Source organism: Erigeron canadensis, chromosome 8 (genome assembly GCF_010389155.1).
Source record: "Erigeron canadensis isolate Cc75 chromosome 8, C_canadensis_v1, whole genome shotgun sequence".
In the NCBI taxonomy this organism is placed as follows: domain Eukaryota; kingdom Viridiplantae; phylum Streptophyta; class Magnoliopsida; order Asterales; family Asteraceae; genus Erigeron; species Erigeron canadensis.
In genome coordinates, this window is record NC_057768.1 from 31686902 (window position 1) to 31698191 (window position 11290).

The 11290-nt window shown below is 34.6% G+C and overlaps 2 protein-coding genes across 4 annotated transcripts; one reads left to right on the plus strand and one right to left on the minus strand.

The window, feature by feature from the left end:
* The first annotated feature begins 574 nt into the window (after positions 1–574).
* On the plus strand, positions 575–5496 carry LOC122611176 (enolase 1, chloroplastic). Its single transcript, XM_043784154.1, has 7 exons — positions 575–1176; positions 2794–3101; positions 3676–3830; positions 3915–4232; positions 4440–4586; positions 4677–4727; positions 5214–5496. Exons 1-7 carry the CDS (start codon positions 743–745, stop codon positions 5277–5279), a joined length of 1479 nt encoding a protein of 492 aa, XP_043640089.1. The 5' UTR covers positions 575–742; the 3' UTR covers positions 5280–5496.
* A 675-nt stretch (positions 5497–6171) lies between these two features.
* On the minus strand, positions 6172–10935 carry LOC122580489 (plant cysteine oxidase 3). 3 transcript variants are annotated; one of them, XM_043752767.1, is made up of 6 exons: positions 10629–10935; positions 9202–9353; positions 8839–9001; positions 7931–8131; positions 7159–7285; positions 6172–6640 (listed from the first exon to the last, which is right to left on the minus strand). In XM_043752767.1, exons 1-5 carry the CDS (start codon positions 10903–10905, stop codon positions 7164–7166), a joined length of 915 nt encoding a protein of 304 aa, XP_043608702.1. In that variant the 5' UTR covers positions 10906–10935; the 3' UTR covers positions 6172–6640; positions 7159–7163. The 3 variants fall into 3 exon arrangements, with proteins under 3 accessions (XP_043608702.1, XP_043608701.1, XP_043608700.1); XM_043752766.1 differs by lacking the exon at positions 6172–6640 and adding an exon at positions 6652–6874; XM_043752765.1 differs by lacking the exon at positions 6172–6640 and having other exon boundaries at positions 6720–7285.
* Between the last annotated feature and the right edge of the window lie 355 nt (positions 10936–11290).

Sequence of the window (11290 nt, forward strand, 5' to 3'; positions counted from 1 at the left end):
ATAAAAATCTATGACACGAATATCAATTCTCATAATCTATGACACGAATATCAATTCTCATAATGAATAAACGATCGAGCCATCAACTTACTAGCTCATTTAAAGACAAACAAACATGATTCGTTTGTATACATAGTTTGACAAAATTTCCTAGTATCATATTTATTAGGTTTGGGACATCTCAAGAGTAATGTATTATCATAAATTTAAATTATTGAGACGAGTCTCATTTTGCATCATAAAGTCAGTGGAGATATCGATCCAAACTCAATATAAATCTTTCAAATCAAGTTCAAATCTTGTTTAATTCGAGCTCGGTTGAGTTTGTTTTGCATTTAAATTATACTATAAAAGGGTTTTGTTAATGTATAAACTATTTGGGTGCTTTAAATTTAAATTTTATTATGTGAAAATTTAAGAGGTATTTTTAATGTATAAAATATTAATTTTAACTTTTCATGTATGTAATAAGCTCTGATAACTTATCATTTTTTTTTTTCGTGCCTTTTTAAAAAAAAAAATATATATATATATAAATAGACAGTCAGCTGGCTTTTGAAAAATAAAGTAAACATCGTCGTCTCCACCTACCAACGAAAAGCCGTTATAAAACCAAACTCACTCCCTCTTTGTAATCGCCGCCACCTCCTCACGACGGATTTCCCCATTCATATACACACATTATATACATACATACATACATACATTCTCTCTCTCACACACACAAATCTCTCTCTACACAATGGCGTTAGCACCATCACCCTCTTCAGCAACCGCCTCACTCTCAACCACTTTTCTCTCAACCAAACTTCCGTCGCAAACTTCCGTCGCTAACCTTCCCGCCGTCCGCAAATCACGGAACAACCGTCAGTTAGTGATCCGAAACTCTGTAGCGAGTGCTCCGTCAAATGCGGTGACGAAAAGTAGCAGTAGTGTAGTGAAATCAGTAAAGGCGAGACAGATAATAGATAGTAGAGGTAATCCGACGGTTGAGGTTGATTTAGTGACGGATCAGCTGTACCGATCCGCGGTTCCGAGTGGGGCGTCAACCGGAATTTATGAAGCTTTGGAATTAAGAGATGGTGATAAAAGTGTTTATGGTGGTAAAGGTGTTTTGAATGCTGTTCATAATATTAATCATGTTTTGGGTCCTCAAATTATTGGTGTTGATGTTAGGTGAGCAATAATCATTTTTTTTAAAAAAAATTCTTCTTTTTTGATTTTTTTTTGGTTTATATATAAAAATTGTGTATGTAGATTATTTTTAGAAATGATTGATTTGGAGAGTGAGAGTCGAGTTTTTAGGTCCAATGTTTTAGGTCACCTTGGAGATGGTTTAATGATAGATGGATTATTTTTGACAATTATGTGATCTAAGCTTAGAGTTAGATAAACTTTGTAGTGGTATTTTCATTTTTAGAAAGCTAACGAAAATTTTGAAACGTTTTTGTTTGTTTACGTCTTCCTCTTCAGAAAGTTAGAAACCATAGCGAGTTTTGTATGCGAAAAATAGTTAGAAAATTATATAAGTTTTGAAAAAACTAAGATGTAAATCTTAAAAGGTGTATTCTCTCTTCTTTTTTTTTTTTTAAAGTTTTTTTCTTAAAGCTGCAATTTGAACATGTTTCTAGTTTTTGATGTTTCTAAAATTTTTTCTTTCGAAAAAGTTCTGTAATTCTGTGCAACTGAACACACCTTAGTTACTTGTTTGAATTTGGAATAGAGGAGGCATTAAGCAAATTAGTTTTGTGTTTTGAAGTATTCTTTTTTATTACTGGAATATTGAGTTGCATGAATTGTAGCTTTATGATCGTCTGTTGAATTTCATTTTAGGATGTTACAACATAGTTTAAGCTGTATAGAACCATATCTAACTATACATGTTTTGTTAATGTTTTAATTGGACTTACAGTTTTACCTTGTGAAGTGCCCAACTTTCGATTTGCTAGTATTGTTTACTACTTTAGCATGAATCTGACTTATTGAGTTCTTGTAAAATGTAAACCTTGGAAAATATTTCGATGACATGGCAACTTGTATGGTTGCCACATCAGCAAAATATTTGTTGGTTATCTGATTAAGAGCTTATCAGTTACATAAATTAGCAAACAAATGAAAGTTTGGATCAATAAAAAAATGTGTAAAGTTAAATACATATAAAATAGTAAAAATGAGTAGTTGGACACAGTTTTGTAAATATGTAGTTTGTCCTAAAACTTTGTTTCTATTAGTAGAATTGAGATCACTGAAGTTTCATTCGTCATTTCGTCTTCAGCTTGTTTAGGTTGCTTCTTGCACTATTTGTATTGTATAAAGATATGATGAGTTCTTTTTATAGATGTAAAATGATGAGTGTAATTGTTTAAGCAATTAGCATAATTGATAGCCTAAGTATTATTGTCTTTCTCCTAAATGCCATAGTGTTCTTTCATGAGATAATGATCAAAATTCGCACTCAATCATGTCAATTTCACCTGAACTGCAAATTTAAGATTCTGAGCTGTTTGGACCTCTATACCCAATTTTTATTAGCATATTTCCTTGGTAAAGAATTCAAACAGCTGAATCAGATGATGCTATATGTGGCGATGGACAGTGAACAAGCTCTTGCAAAAATCATGATTTTAGCAAAACATAAAGCCTGGTTTAAGCACAAGACCAACCTTATGAACACTGTGATCTTGTCACACCCCATGTGATGTATGTTTTATGTTTAGTATGAGTGGGCAAGTTAACAATAATCTTATTTTTCAACATGGGGTTGAAACTTAATACCTTTGTTTCTATGTCAAGGGATCAAGCTGCCTTTGATGCCATCATGCTAGAGATTGATGGAACTCCAAACAAGTCTAAGCTTGGAGCTAATGCGATACTTGGAGTATCCCTTAGTGTATGCAGAGCTGGTGCTGGAGCAAAGGGTGTACCCCTGTACAAACACATTCAGGAGATATCAGGAACGAAAGAGCTTGTTATGCCAGTTCCAGCATTCAATGTGATTAACGGAGGCAGCCATGCTGGAAATAATCTAGCCATGCAAGAATTCATGATCCTTCCAGTAGGTGCATCTTCATTTGCCGAGGCTCTGCGAATGGGTAGTGAAGGTTAGTGTGTTTCTCTAAATATTTTAAGGCCACTTCTCATTGCAGTTTAAAATTACATACGTCATTGTAGTGGTCACAATTTCAACCAGATACTTATCAATGTGTTAATCTGGGTTTTGTTAATTTGCCAAACAAAGGGTAAATTTAAAAAGATAAGAAGGAAACCAGTCAAAATGGATTCTGAGTCATCCAAGTTTTTTTATGATGCATAATACTATAAGATCTTCTCAATCAATTTATTTAACTAATCAATAAATATTAAAATAATGTAACTTCTGTAATTATATTTAATTTATGTTTATATTAGTATTTATAATTATAAAAACAATCATTTTTAAATTTTAACATACCTGGGCCAAAAGTTTAGTTGATGAACAGACTTCTATTGTTGTCTTCAAAACATCTATTTGTGCCTGCAATATGTATATATAAAGATGACACATGCTACCTTGCAGAGTAGGACACATTTTCTATGGTTAATAAAAAGCAAAAAAACACTAAGATTACATAGTCCTACAACAGCAGACATTTGATCAGTTATTAACAGTGTTAGGTTTTTGACATATGATTACAGTTTATCACACTCTGAAGGGAATCATCAAAGCAAAGTATGGACAAGATGCATGCAACGTTGGAGATGAAGGTGGATTTGCTCCCAATGTGCAGGATAATAGGGAAGGACTCGTGTTGCTCATGGATGCAATTGAGAAGGCTGGTTACACTGGCAAGGTAGGTGTCATGTGACATCTTTCATTTTCTATCATTATTAATCGTTTGAGTCACACTCTTGACTTAAAGAAAGAAATTGTGCAGATTAAAATAGGAATGGATGTTGCTGCTTCCGAATTCTTAACAAAAGATGGTGCATATGATCTCAATTTCAAGAAACAGCCAAATGATGGAGCTCATGTTCTCTCAGCTCCTAAGCTTGGTGATTTATATAGAGAATTCGTCAGAGATTTTCCTATTGTATCAATTGAGGATCCTTTTGATCAAGATGATTGGTCCTCATGGACTTCACTACAGTCTTCAGTTGACATCCAAATTGTTGGGGATGACTTGCTGGTCACAAATCCAAAGAGAATTGTAGAAGGTATACAGAAAAAGGCCTGCAACGCTCTGCTATTGAAGGCAAGTACAAAAGTTACATATTTTTGCATGAAAAATGTGTTTTAATCTTTGTATTCTGTATTGCTTTTTTCCTTCTGATCTTGTTAGTACCTGATCAAATAGTACCACTGAGCTTTAACTGCCACTTTTATTACCAATTACGATAAATGAATATTGAAACAATATTTCAATGTCTGTTATTGACGGTCCTTTCTTCAATTATTTCAGGTTAACCAGATAGGTACAGTAACTGAATCTATCCAAGCAGCACTTGACTCAAAGGCTGCGGGTTGGGGTGTGATGGTTAGCCACCGTAGTGGTGAAACGGAGGACAACTTTATTGCAGATCTTTCAGTTGGCTTGGCAAGCGGACAGGTTTCATCTAATCTTATACATAGAGCTCTACGCATATAAATTTTTAACATTAAGTTTATTTTAAACTTCTGTGTTTTATCACTTGTATAGATCAAGACTGGTGCTCCTTGCCGAAGTGAGCGATTAGCCAAGTATAATCAGGTATGTGCTGTTTTCTATATATGTTCAACTAGTGGTGGTATTTTGTTCCTTTCATTTATGAATATCAGAATATGTCAAATTTTCTGTCGTCATTGTGATTTATCTTTAATTGATCAAATGAGTATACAGAAGAAAAGCTACAACAAACGAGTCTAGCTGGTCAAAATTCACTCGATTAAATTTTAATGCATGTGACCTTATAAATCATTTAATTTAATTTTTGGATCGGTGTTAATATTATTTTCGTAATCATATCGAATGCATTAATAATTAGTATAAAGATAAACTAAAACGACCCACTCTGATTCGAGCTGACTTCGTGTTTAATGACCATCCCTAACAACCTACTTTGAGACCTCTAGTCATCACTTTTACAATTCAAGTGTTATAAGCATATGATCACAAAGAAGCTTATGGATATATAAAGACAACTTGTGGCATTGCCAATTTCCGTTATACTGAAGCTATGCCTTTTGTATGGTGCAGCTTTTGCGCATTGAAGAGGAACTTGGAAATGTACGTTATGCAGGTGACGCATTCAGGTCACCATAAGAAAGATCATATCACTTTAATTCCACAATAAACCATATTGCGGAATTGCCAGTGATCTCTGCAAATTCTCTATAGAGAACCTTTTTGTTGTAAACTCAACCAGGCTTTTACCATATTCTGAAAATAATAAGATTTTATTTATGTTTTGATTGAATAAAATCTTGCATGTTTTGTACATTTAGAGATTGGCATCAATATGTATCCATTGTTGCTTGCAGCTTGAAACTGTTGTATTTTTAGTTTTAATATCTACCAGTCTTTGATGGTAAATTGTGGATCTTATGTCATATAGGACATTTTATCCATTGGATTTGTTGGGGCTAAATCTGAAATATATATGTTAAGAACCATTTTCACTTTTGTTTGTGAACAGATTGGTTACAACATATGAAGTTGATAGAATACATCTTAAGCTGTTACTTGGCTAACTTTCCTTTGTGGTACAATATACATATGTTAAGAACCATCTTAAGTTGTTACATCTTAAAATGAACAGATTGGTTACAACTGGGTCAGCCACTCAAGTATGAGGTTGAAAACATATTTGCTTTAAATAGTTAAGTTGCTTTCTGGAATGGTATTGATAGAAATTGTCTCTAGAACATGCATCAATTTGTTTAATATGCATCTTAAATGTTCTTAAACCAACCTAAAATGCAATTTTGAAAAAAATGGTTCATATTATTACTATGCAAATATTGTGGCATTTGATTCACTTTTTCAGTAACATCCACCTGAAATCAATGAGCATGATTCTATCTTTGCAACTCCTACATACTGCTTTACAACTTAAACTTTTGCATCTGTAACTCCTGCAAAGTGGTTCATAGCTCACATGTTTGACTATTAAATTAACCTGCTATCAAAAGATTTTCGCATAAGTTTAGAACCATAATCTTGAAAAGTGTTTTGGTTCCTTTAGTTGCATATTAGGCTTACCACCATATCTATTACAATTACAATAACTAACTTGCTTTGTTTAATATAGCTCGTAATCATATACAATACATTAATTATTACTAGCCTTTAGCCACACGAAACACTTGCAATGAATAGTGAAAATAGCGGGTGACACTGTGACAGTGGTGGCGTAAGAGGGGCAAGCGAGGTGGCACGTCACATTGATTTTGGGGGAACAAAAGATGGTGATGTTTCACATTGTTATTGGATGAGAGAGAGCACGTGCATCACACTGACTCATGGTGTCAAAACTCAACATGAGTTTTACGTGATACCGTAATAATATAGTGTTGACGGACCAATCCATTCAGGCTGACCCGTCCATTATTCTCTCTATAAACTTGTGACTTCAACACGCCAACCAGATTCCAGTTTCACGTTATGACCATGGCATGCCTTAACTAATTTGACAGATACACAATAGTAAAGTTAAAATTAGTGTCAGAGTTGTACAAAGTTGTACAAGTTATTGTAATCAAATTTAATCTTACATTAGTAAGCAACTGCTTTCTTGAGAGCAAAACTACCATGTACAATCTGTATATAAAGTTGTATAAACATTCATGTTTATCATTAACCTAAAACAACAATGAGTGCCAATTTTTTTCCAAAAAAAAGCTCTTACAAGCCAACTCCTGCAGAAACATGATCCATGGGAAATGAGACTCGATCGATCATGACAAGAGAACGAAGAGATCAACTTTAATCATGGTTGATTCACATTGGTTTACAAGATATACTTGCAGCTGCGTTGACTGGGCAACTTAGGCTAGAGTATTTTTGGTATTTGGCTAACATGGACATTCTATGACAAAGCTATGGAATCAAATGGGATAGATAACCCCATTAGTCCTAGCTGCTATCTGAACAGCTAAGTCACAATGGCATAGAGTTCATATAAAATGAAGTAAGCACTCACACGTCCTAGATCTGAATAGGTGGGCCTGCATACATGCCCGATCGCATATAAAGGTCATCCGGTGTCTGTATCTCTTCAAGCCATGCATATTCATCTTCTTTTCCATCAATTCGCTCACCTCCACTTCCTGTGGTTAAAAGTAAGAATTGAGCAGCTATACAGTAACTCGTTGAAACCAACTCTTCGTAGAAGAGTTGGCCACCAGCAGCCACTTTCTAGGAGCAACCTGGGTTCGAATCTTGCCAGAGGCAGAATTGAATTTAAGTGGTTGAATTACCTTGACACTATCCCTGCTGGGGGTTATGTGGGTACCAATTCGGTACATGGGATCAAACAGTTCCCATCAATCTACCGTTTTTTTTTAGTAACTCATTGAAATCTAATACAGGTGGCAAAAGGGGTAGGTTGGGTAACTGGTGATTTTATATGGGTCAAAACAAGCTGGTCTGGGTTAACCCAAAACACATTTATCCGACTTTTATAAATAACTTATGTGTTGAATATCTTGCACAAACTATCGTGTGTATAGTAATAATCTAAAAAAGAAAGAGTTTTTATAGGATGCATGCAGTAAATACACTTTGGCCGACTTCTGACCTGTTTTCTTGTTAACTACTAATTTTTTTATTGCACCAATTTGACCCATTAGATATAAGATAACCCAAATCTACCTTTTTAAAACTAAATTGATCAAATTGCCACCTCTAGAATTAATTAGCAAATGCAAAGAATCATATTTGCATGTTGTGCAGGAAAAAGACTAAAAAATTACCAAAACTGGAGAATGGGTAATCACGATAGTAACTACACTTTCTGCCTGCAGATTCGTCGTATGAAGGCGTGAGAATGTCAAGTACAGCACAAGAGGTGAGAGCAGTGAAACAATGAAGATTCCCTCCTGTTTTCGGATATAGAACTGAAGTACTACATGGTGCTGATAGAACTTTGTCGACGGCCAACTTCGCTAACCTAACTAATAGATAAAGTCCATCAACACTTTGCATCGTAAACTTATAAGTTGAGATGTGATAGTTTACTCACAAAACTAGGAAGGTCTGTTGGAATTATTTGGTAATCAGACATTCTGAATTTCATCCAAGATGCTACTAGTGGTGAAAATATAACCCATTTACTTCTAAATGGGTTGATTTTAACTATGTTTTATTTACGGAGTATAACATGTAAAATTAAAAAGATAAGGTGCAAAAATGAAACGAGTCCGAAGTTGCCCAAATAGTTATTTGATCATAATACACTAGTTATTTATCTAATAACATAAGAATTTATAGACAATAACTACTTCTGGTCATCGTGACCCGTGGATTTTGACCAGTACTAAAAAATTACCCATTATCCAACCCATCCATCTTGCCACCTCAATCAGATATCATACAGTACAACTTATGAAACTTATGACCAGCAAATAGTCAATGAATACTTTATACAGCAGAAAAGTTTTATCAGTAGGTACACGAGATAATGGTAATTGTTAATTTGTTATAGACTTAATTACATGCATAGCTATTAAGCTATATAGTCGTCATATCATGATGTCGGAGACATGTCATCATTACTACTAAGAGCCACAGGTGAGTTGAAAAATTAATATTAGTTTATGGGAGAAAAATGATTCCTTTTTATAGGTTTAGTAAATGAGACATGGTAAGTTCTAGATAAAACCTGGGGCTCGAGTAATTTCCTTTGAATACTTGATGCAAGGTGGTTCAACCCAATCATAAGCTTTCACATGCAACGAACCATAGAGAACCTTGCTCAAAACAGTCATTCTTGGATGGTCATGGAGCGGTATAACTGAAGAAGTGGGAAAGCAAAACATACACATCTGCATTGAAATCACCTTCTTTACTAAAATTGCTATGAAATAGCTTCAAGACTATAATGGTTTTATAAATAATCACATATTTGATACTCAAACAGTACATGATCAGAAAATCTTTACTAATAATCTGACCCTAAACAACATAAATACGCAGTCTTACTTTATATCTAAGCCAAAAGAAAGAAGAAAATAATGGGGCTTACTGTAAAACTCGCATTTTCATGTATATCCACATATGTTATTGGTTGAGCCCAACGATCTACCCTATTAAGAGTATTGGGACTAGAAAAACCATGACCTCGATCATCTTCTTGATGTTCCTCTGTCAACCCAACATCAGCAGAACCAATTGTATCTGCAAACCACTATCATTGATCAATATTGTTGCTTTAGAGTTTGGTTATTAAAATTCAGAAAATCACTATTACGCTCAACTATGATGACTTGAACTATCTATGGTCACCAAGTTTGTGAATCCATGTTCCAACTTTCTCGGTAGAGTTCCACAATCCTAACAGAAATTGTAATAATGATGATATCGATATACTTCTACATGCATCATCTATCTACAATTAAAAACAGAAAAGCTTCCATCTTTGCTACTTCCAGAGCTATATATGTATAGCTTGGCAAGCTCGCATACTGATCTTGTATCACTTTTTCATTTGTTTTCATATCTTTGCGAATAAATGAAAACTATCAACAAATTTTACCACATGACCTCATGCAGCTACGATTACATGCAAGTACATTACTATTGTCGATAACATTCAAGTAAAGATTACCAATAATAACTCAAGGAAGTAGCCTAGTGGTTGGGGGCCAGAAAACCGCCACTGCAGATCCATGTTCAATCCTCACAGGCTACATCTTTGGGGCCAGCCTCCAGTCGTGTGACTCGTTGGAGACTCCTCTTAGCAAGAAATTGAATCAGTCTAGAAACATTCCCTTTTACATATTGTCCTCGCAAAGGATAGCTAAATTCACGAAGCAACCTTCCCACCCCCGCTATAGACAGGCAAACTCTTCTTAACGGCCCATTAAGTCAAATTAAACAGTGTCTACCTCATATTATCGTTACATAGGCACGTCAGCGTGCCAGTGCTCAACGGTTTTGCAAATGTTACTATAATTAATAACTTCCACACTAAGTTCCTATTTTCCCTAATACAATAATATATCAACACACTTGCCAATGGGTAAAAACCCCAGCGGCACTCTGAAGTCCTGCAATGATGCTTGGATCCTGGGAGACCAGGGTTCAAGTCTGAGCAAGCAAGGTTTTACCTCCAATTTAACGTCGTGCCTTATGTAGCGGTTAAATTGGTGGGTTTTCCCTCCCCTGTGGTCCCTGACTTCGTGGATCGGTCGCTAGTGACTAACGGCTAGCCTCCCGTGACATGAACGTTCAAAAAAATATATCAACACTTAAAAGTACCTTCCTAATATAGATAGATAAAGTTTAATATATCACCGATAAATCCGCCAGCTAAAAGGAATAAACCTACTCTAAAAAGTATCTAATAAAATATAAACTAATTACAGATTCACAGTAAAGTGAATATATAAAACTGTACAGTAAAAAAAAAACAACAGGAATTAGGATTGAATTAAATTATAATGTATTTACCGAGTTGAGAGGTGAGTTGAGAGATGACGGAAGATGAGGGAGTAGTTGAGGGAGTTAAATTATGCTTACAAATATCATATATTGATTGTATAGATATAGATGATGAAGATGGAATTTTGGGTGAATTTGAAGAAGATGAAAAACTGTGATTTGCCATTGCAAAGAGTTTATGAAAAAACATTTTGGAGAATAATGGATTTGATGATGATGATAGATATCGTCTGCAATTACTGCTACTACTACGAAGCATTTGGGAGGAGGGGATTTTGGTGGTCATATGTCGTTGATTGAAGTAATTTTTGTCAGATTTGGGTCTTTTTTTGGAGAAATACATTCGTGGGCTACTTGAACTTGATGGGCTTTATGTTAAAACTCGACCCATACTAGATCTATATTAAATGACTATGACTTAGACTAGATAGTTATCATCTCACTTGAGCCATAAAATTAGATGGTTCATTAGAAATAGTTAGAACAATATAACCATAGTTAGAAATAGTTAGAAGAATAATCATCACATTTCTGTCTTTTTTTTTTTTTAATCTTATATTCAATTGGCTTTTCCAAAACAAATTCTGAGTTATGATCTCTTGCATCAAATCTCCCTTTCAATGCAGTGACAAATCCAAGATTTCTAGATGACACGGTCTTGAAAACGTTTT

Coding starts and splice junctions, on each gene's coding strand:
- LOC122580489 (XM_043752767.1), bottom strand. CDS start 10,905: ATGACCACCAAAATCCCCTCCTCCCAAATGCTTCGTAGTAGTAGCAGT. Junction 9,002..9,201: donor ATGAAAATGCGAGTTTTACA/GTAAGCCCCATT, acceptor ATTTCAATGCAG/ATGTGTATGTTTTGCTTTCC. Junction 7,286..7,930: donor TTACCCATTCTCCAGTTTTG/GTAATTTTTTAG, acceptor TTTTAACCACAG/GAAGTGGAGGTGAGCGAATT.
- LOC122611176 (XM_043784154.1), top strand. CDS start 743: ATGGCGTTAGCACCATCACCCTCTTCAGCAACCGCCTCACTCTCAACC. Junction 3,831..3,914: donor AGGCTGGTTACACTGGCAAG/GTAGGTGTCATG, acceptor GAAATTGTGCAG/ATTAAAATAGGAATGGATGT. Junction 4,728..5,213: donor GATTAGCCAAGTATAATCAG/GTATGTGCTGTT, acceptor TGTATGGTGCAG/CTTTTGCGCATTGAAGAGGA.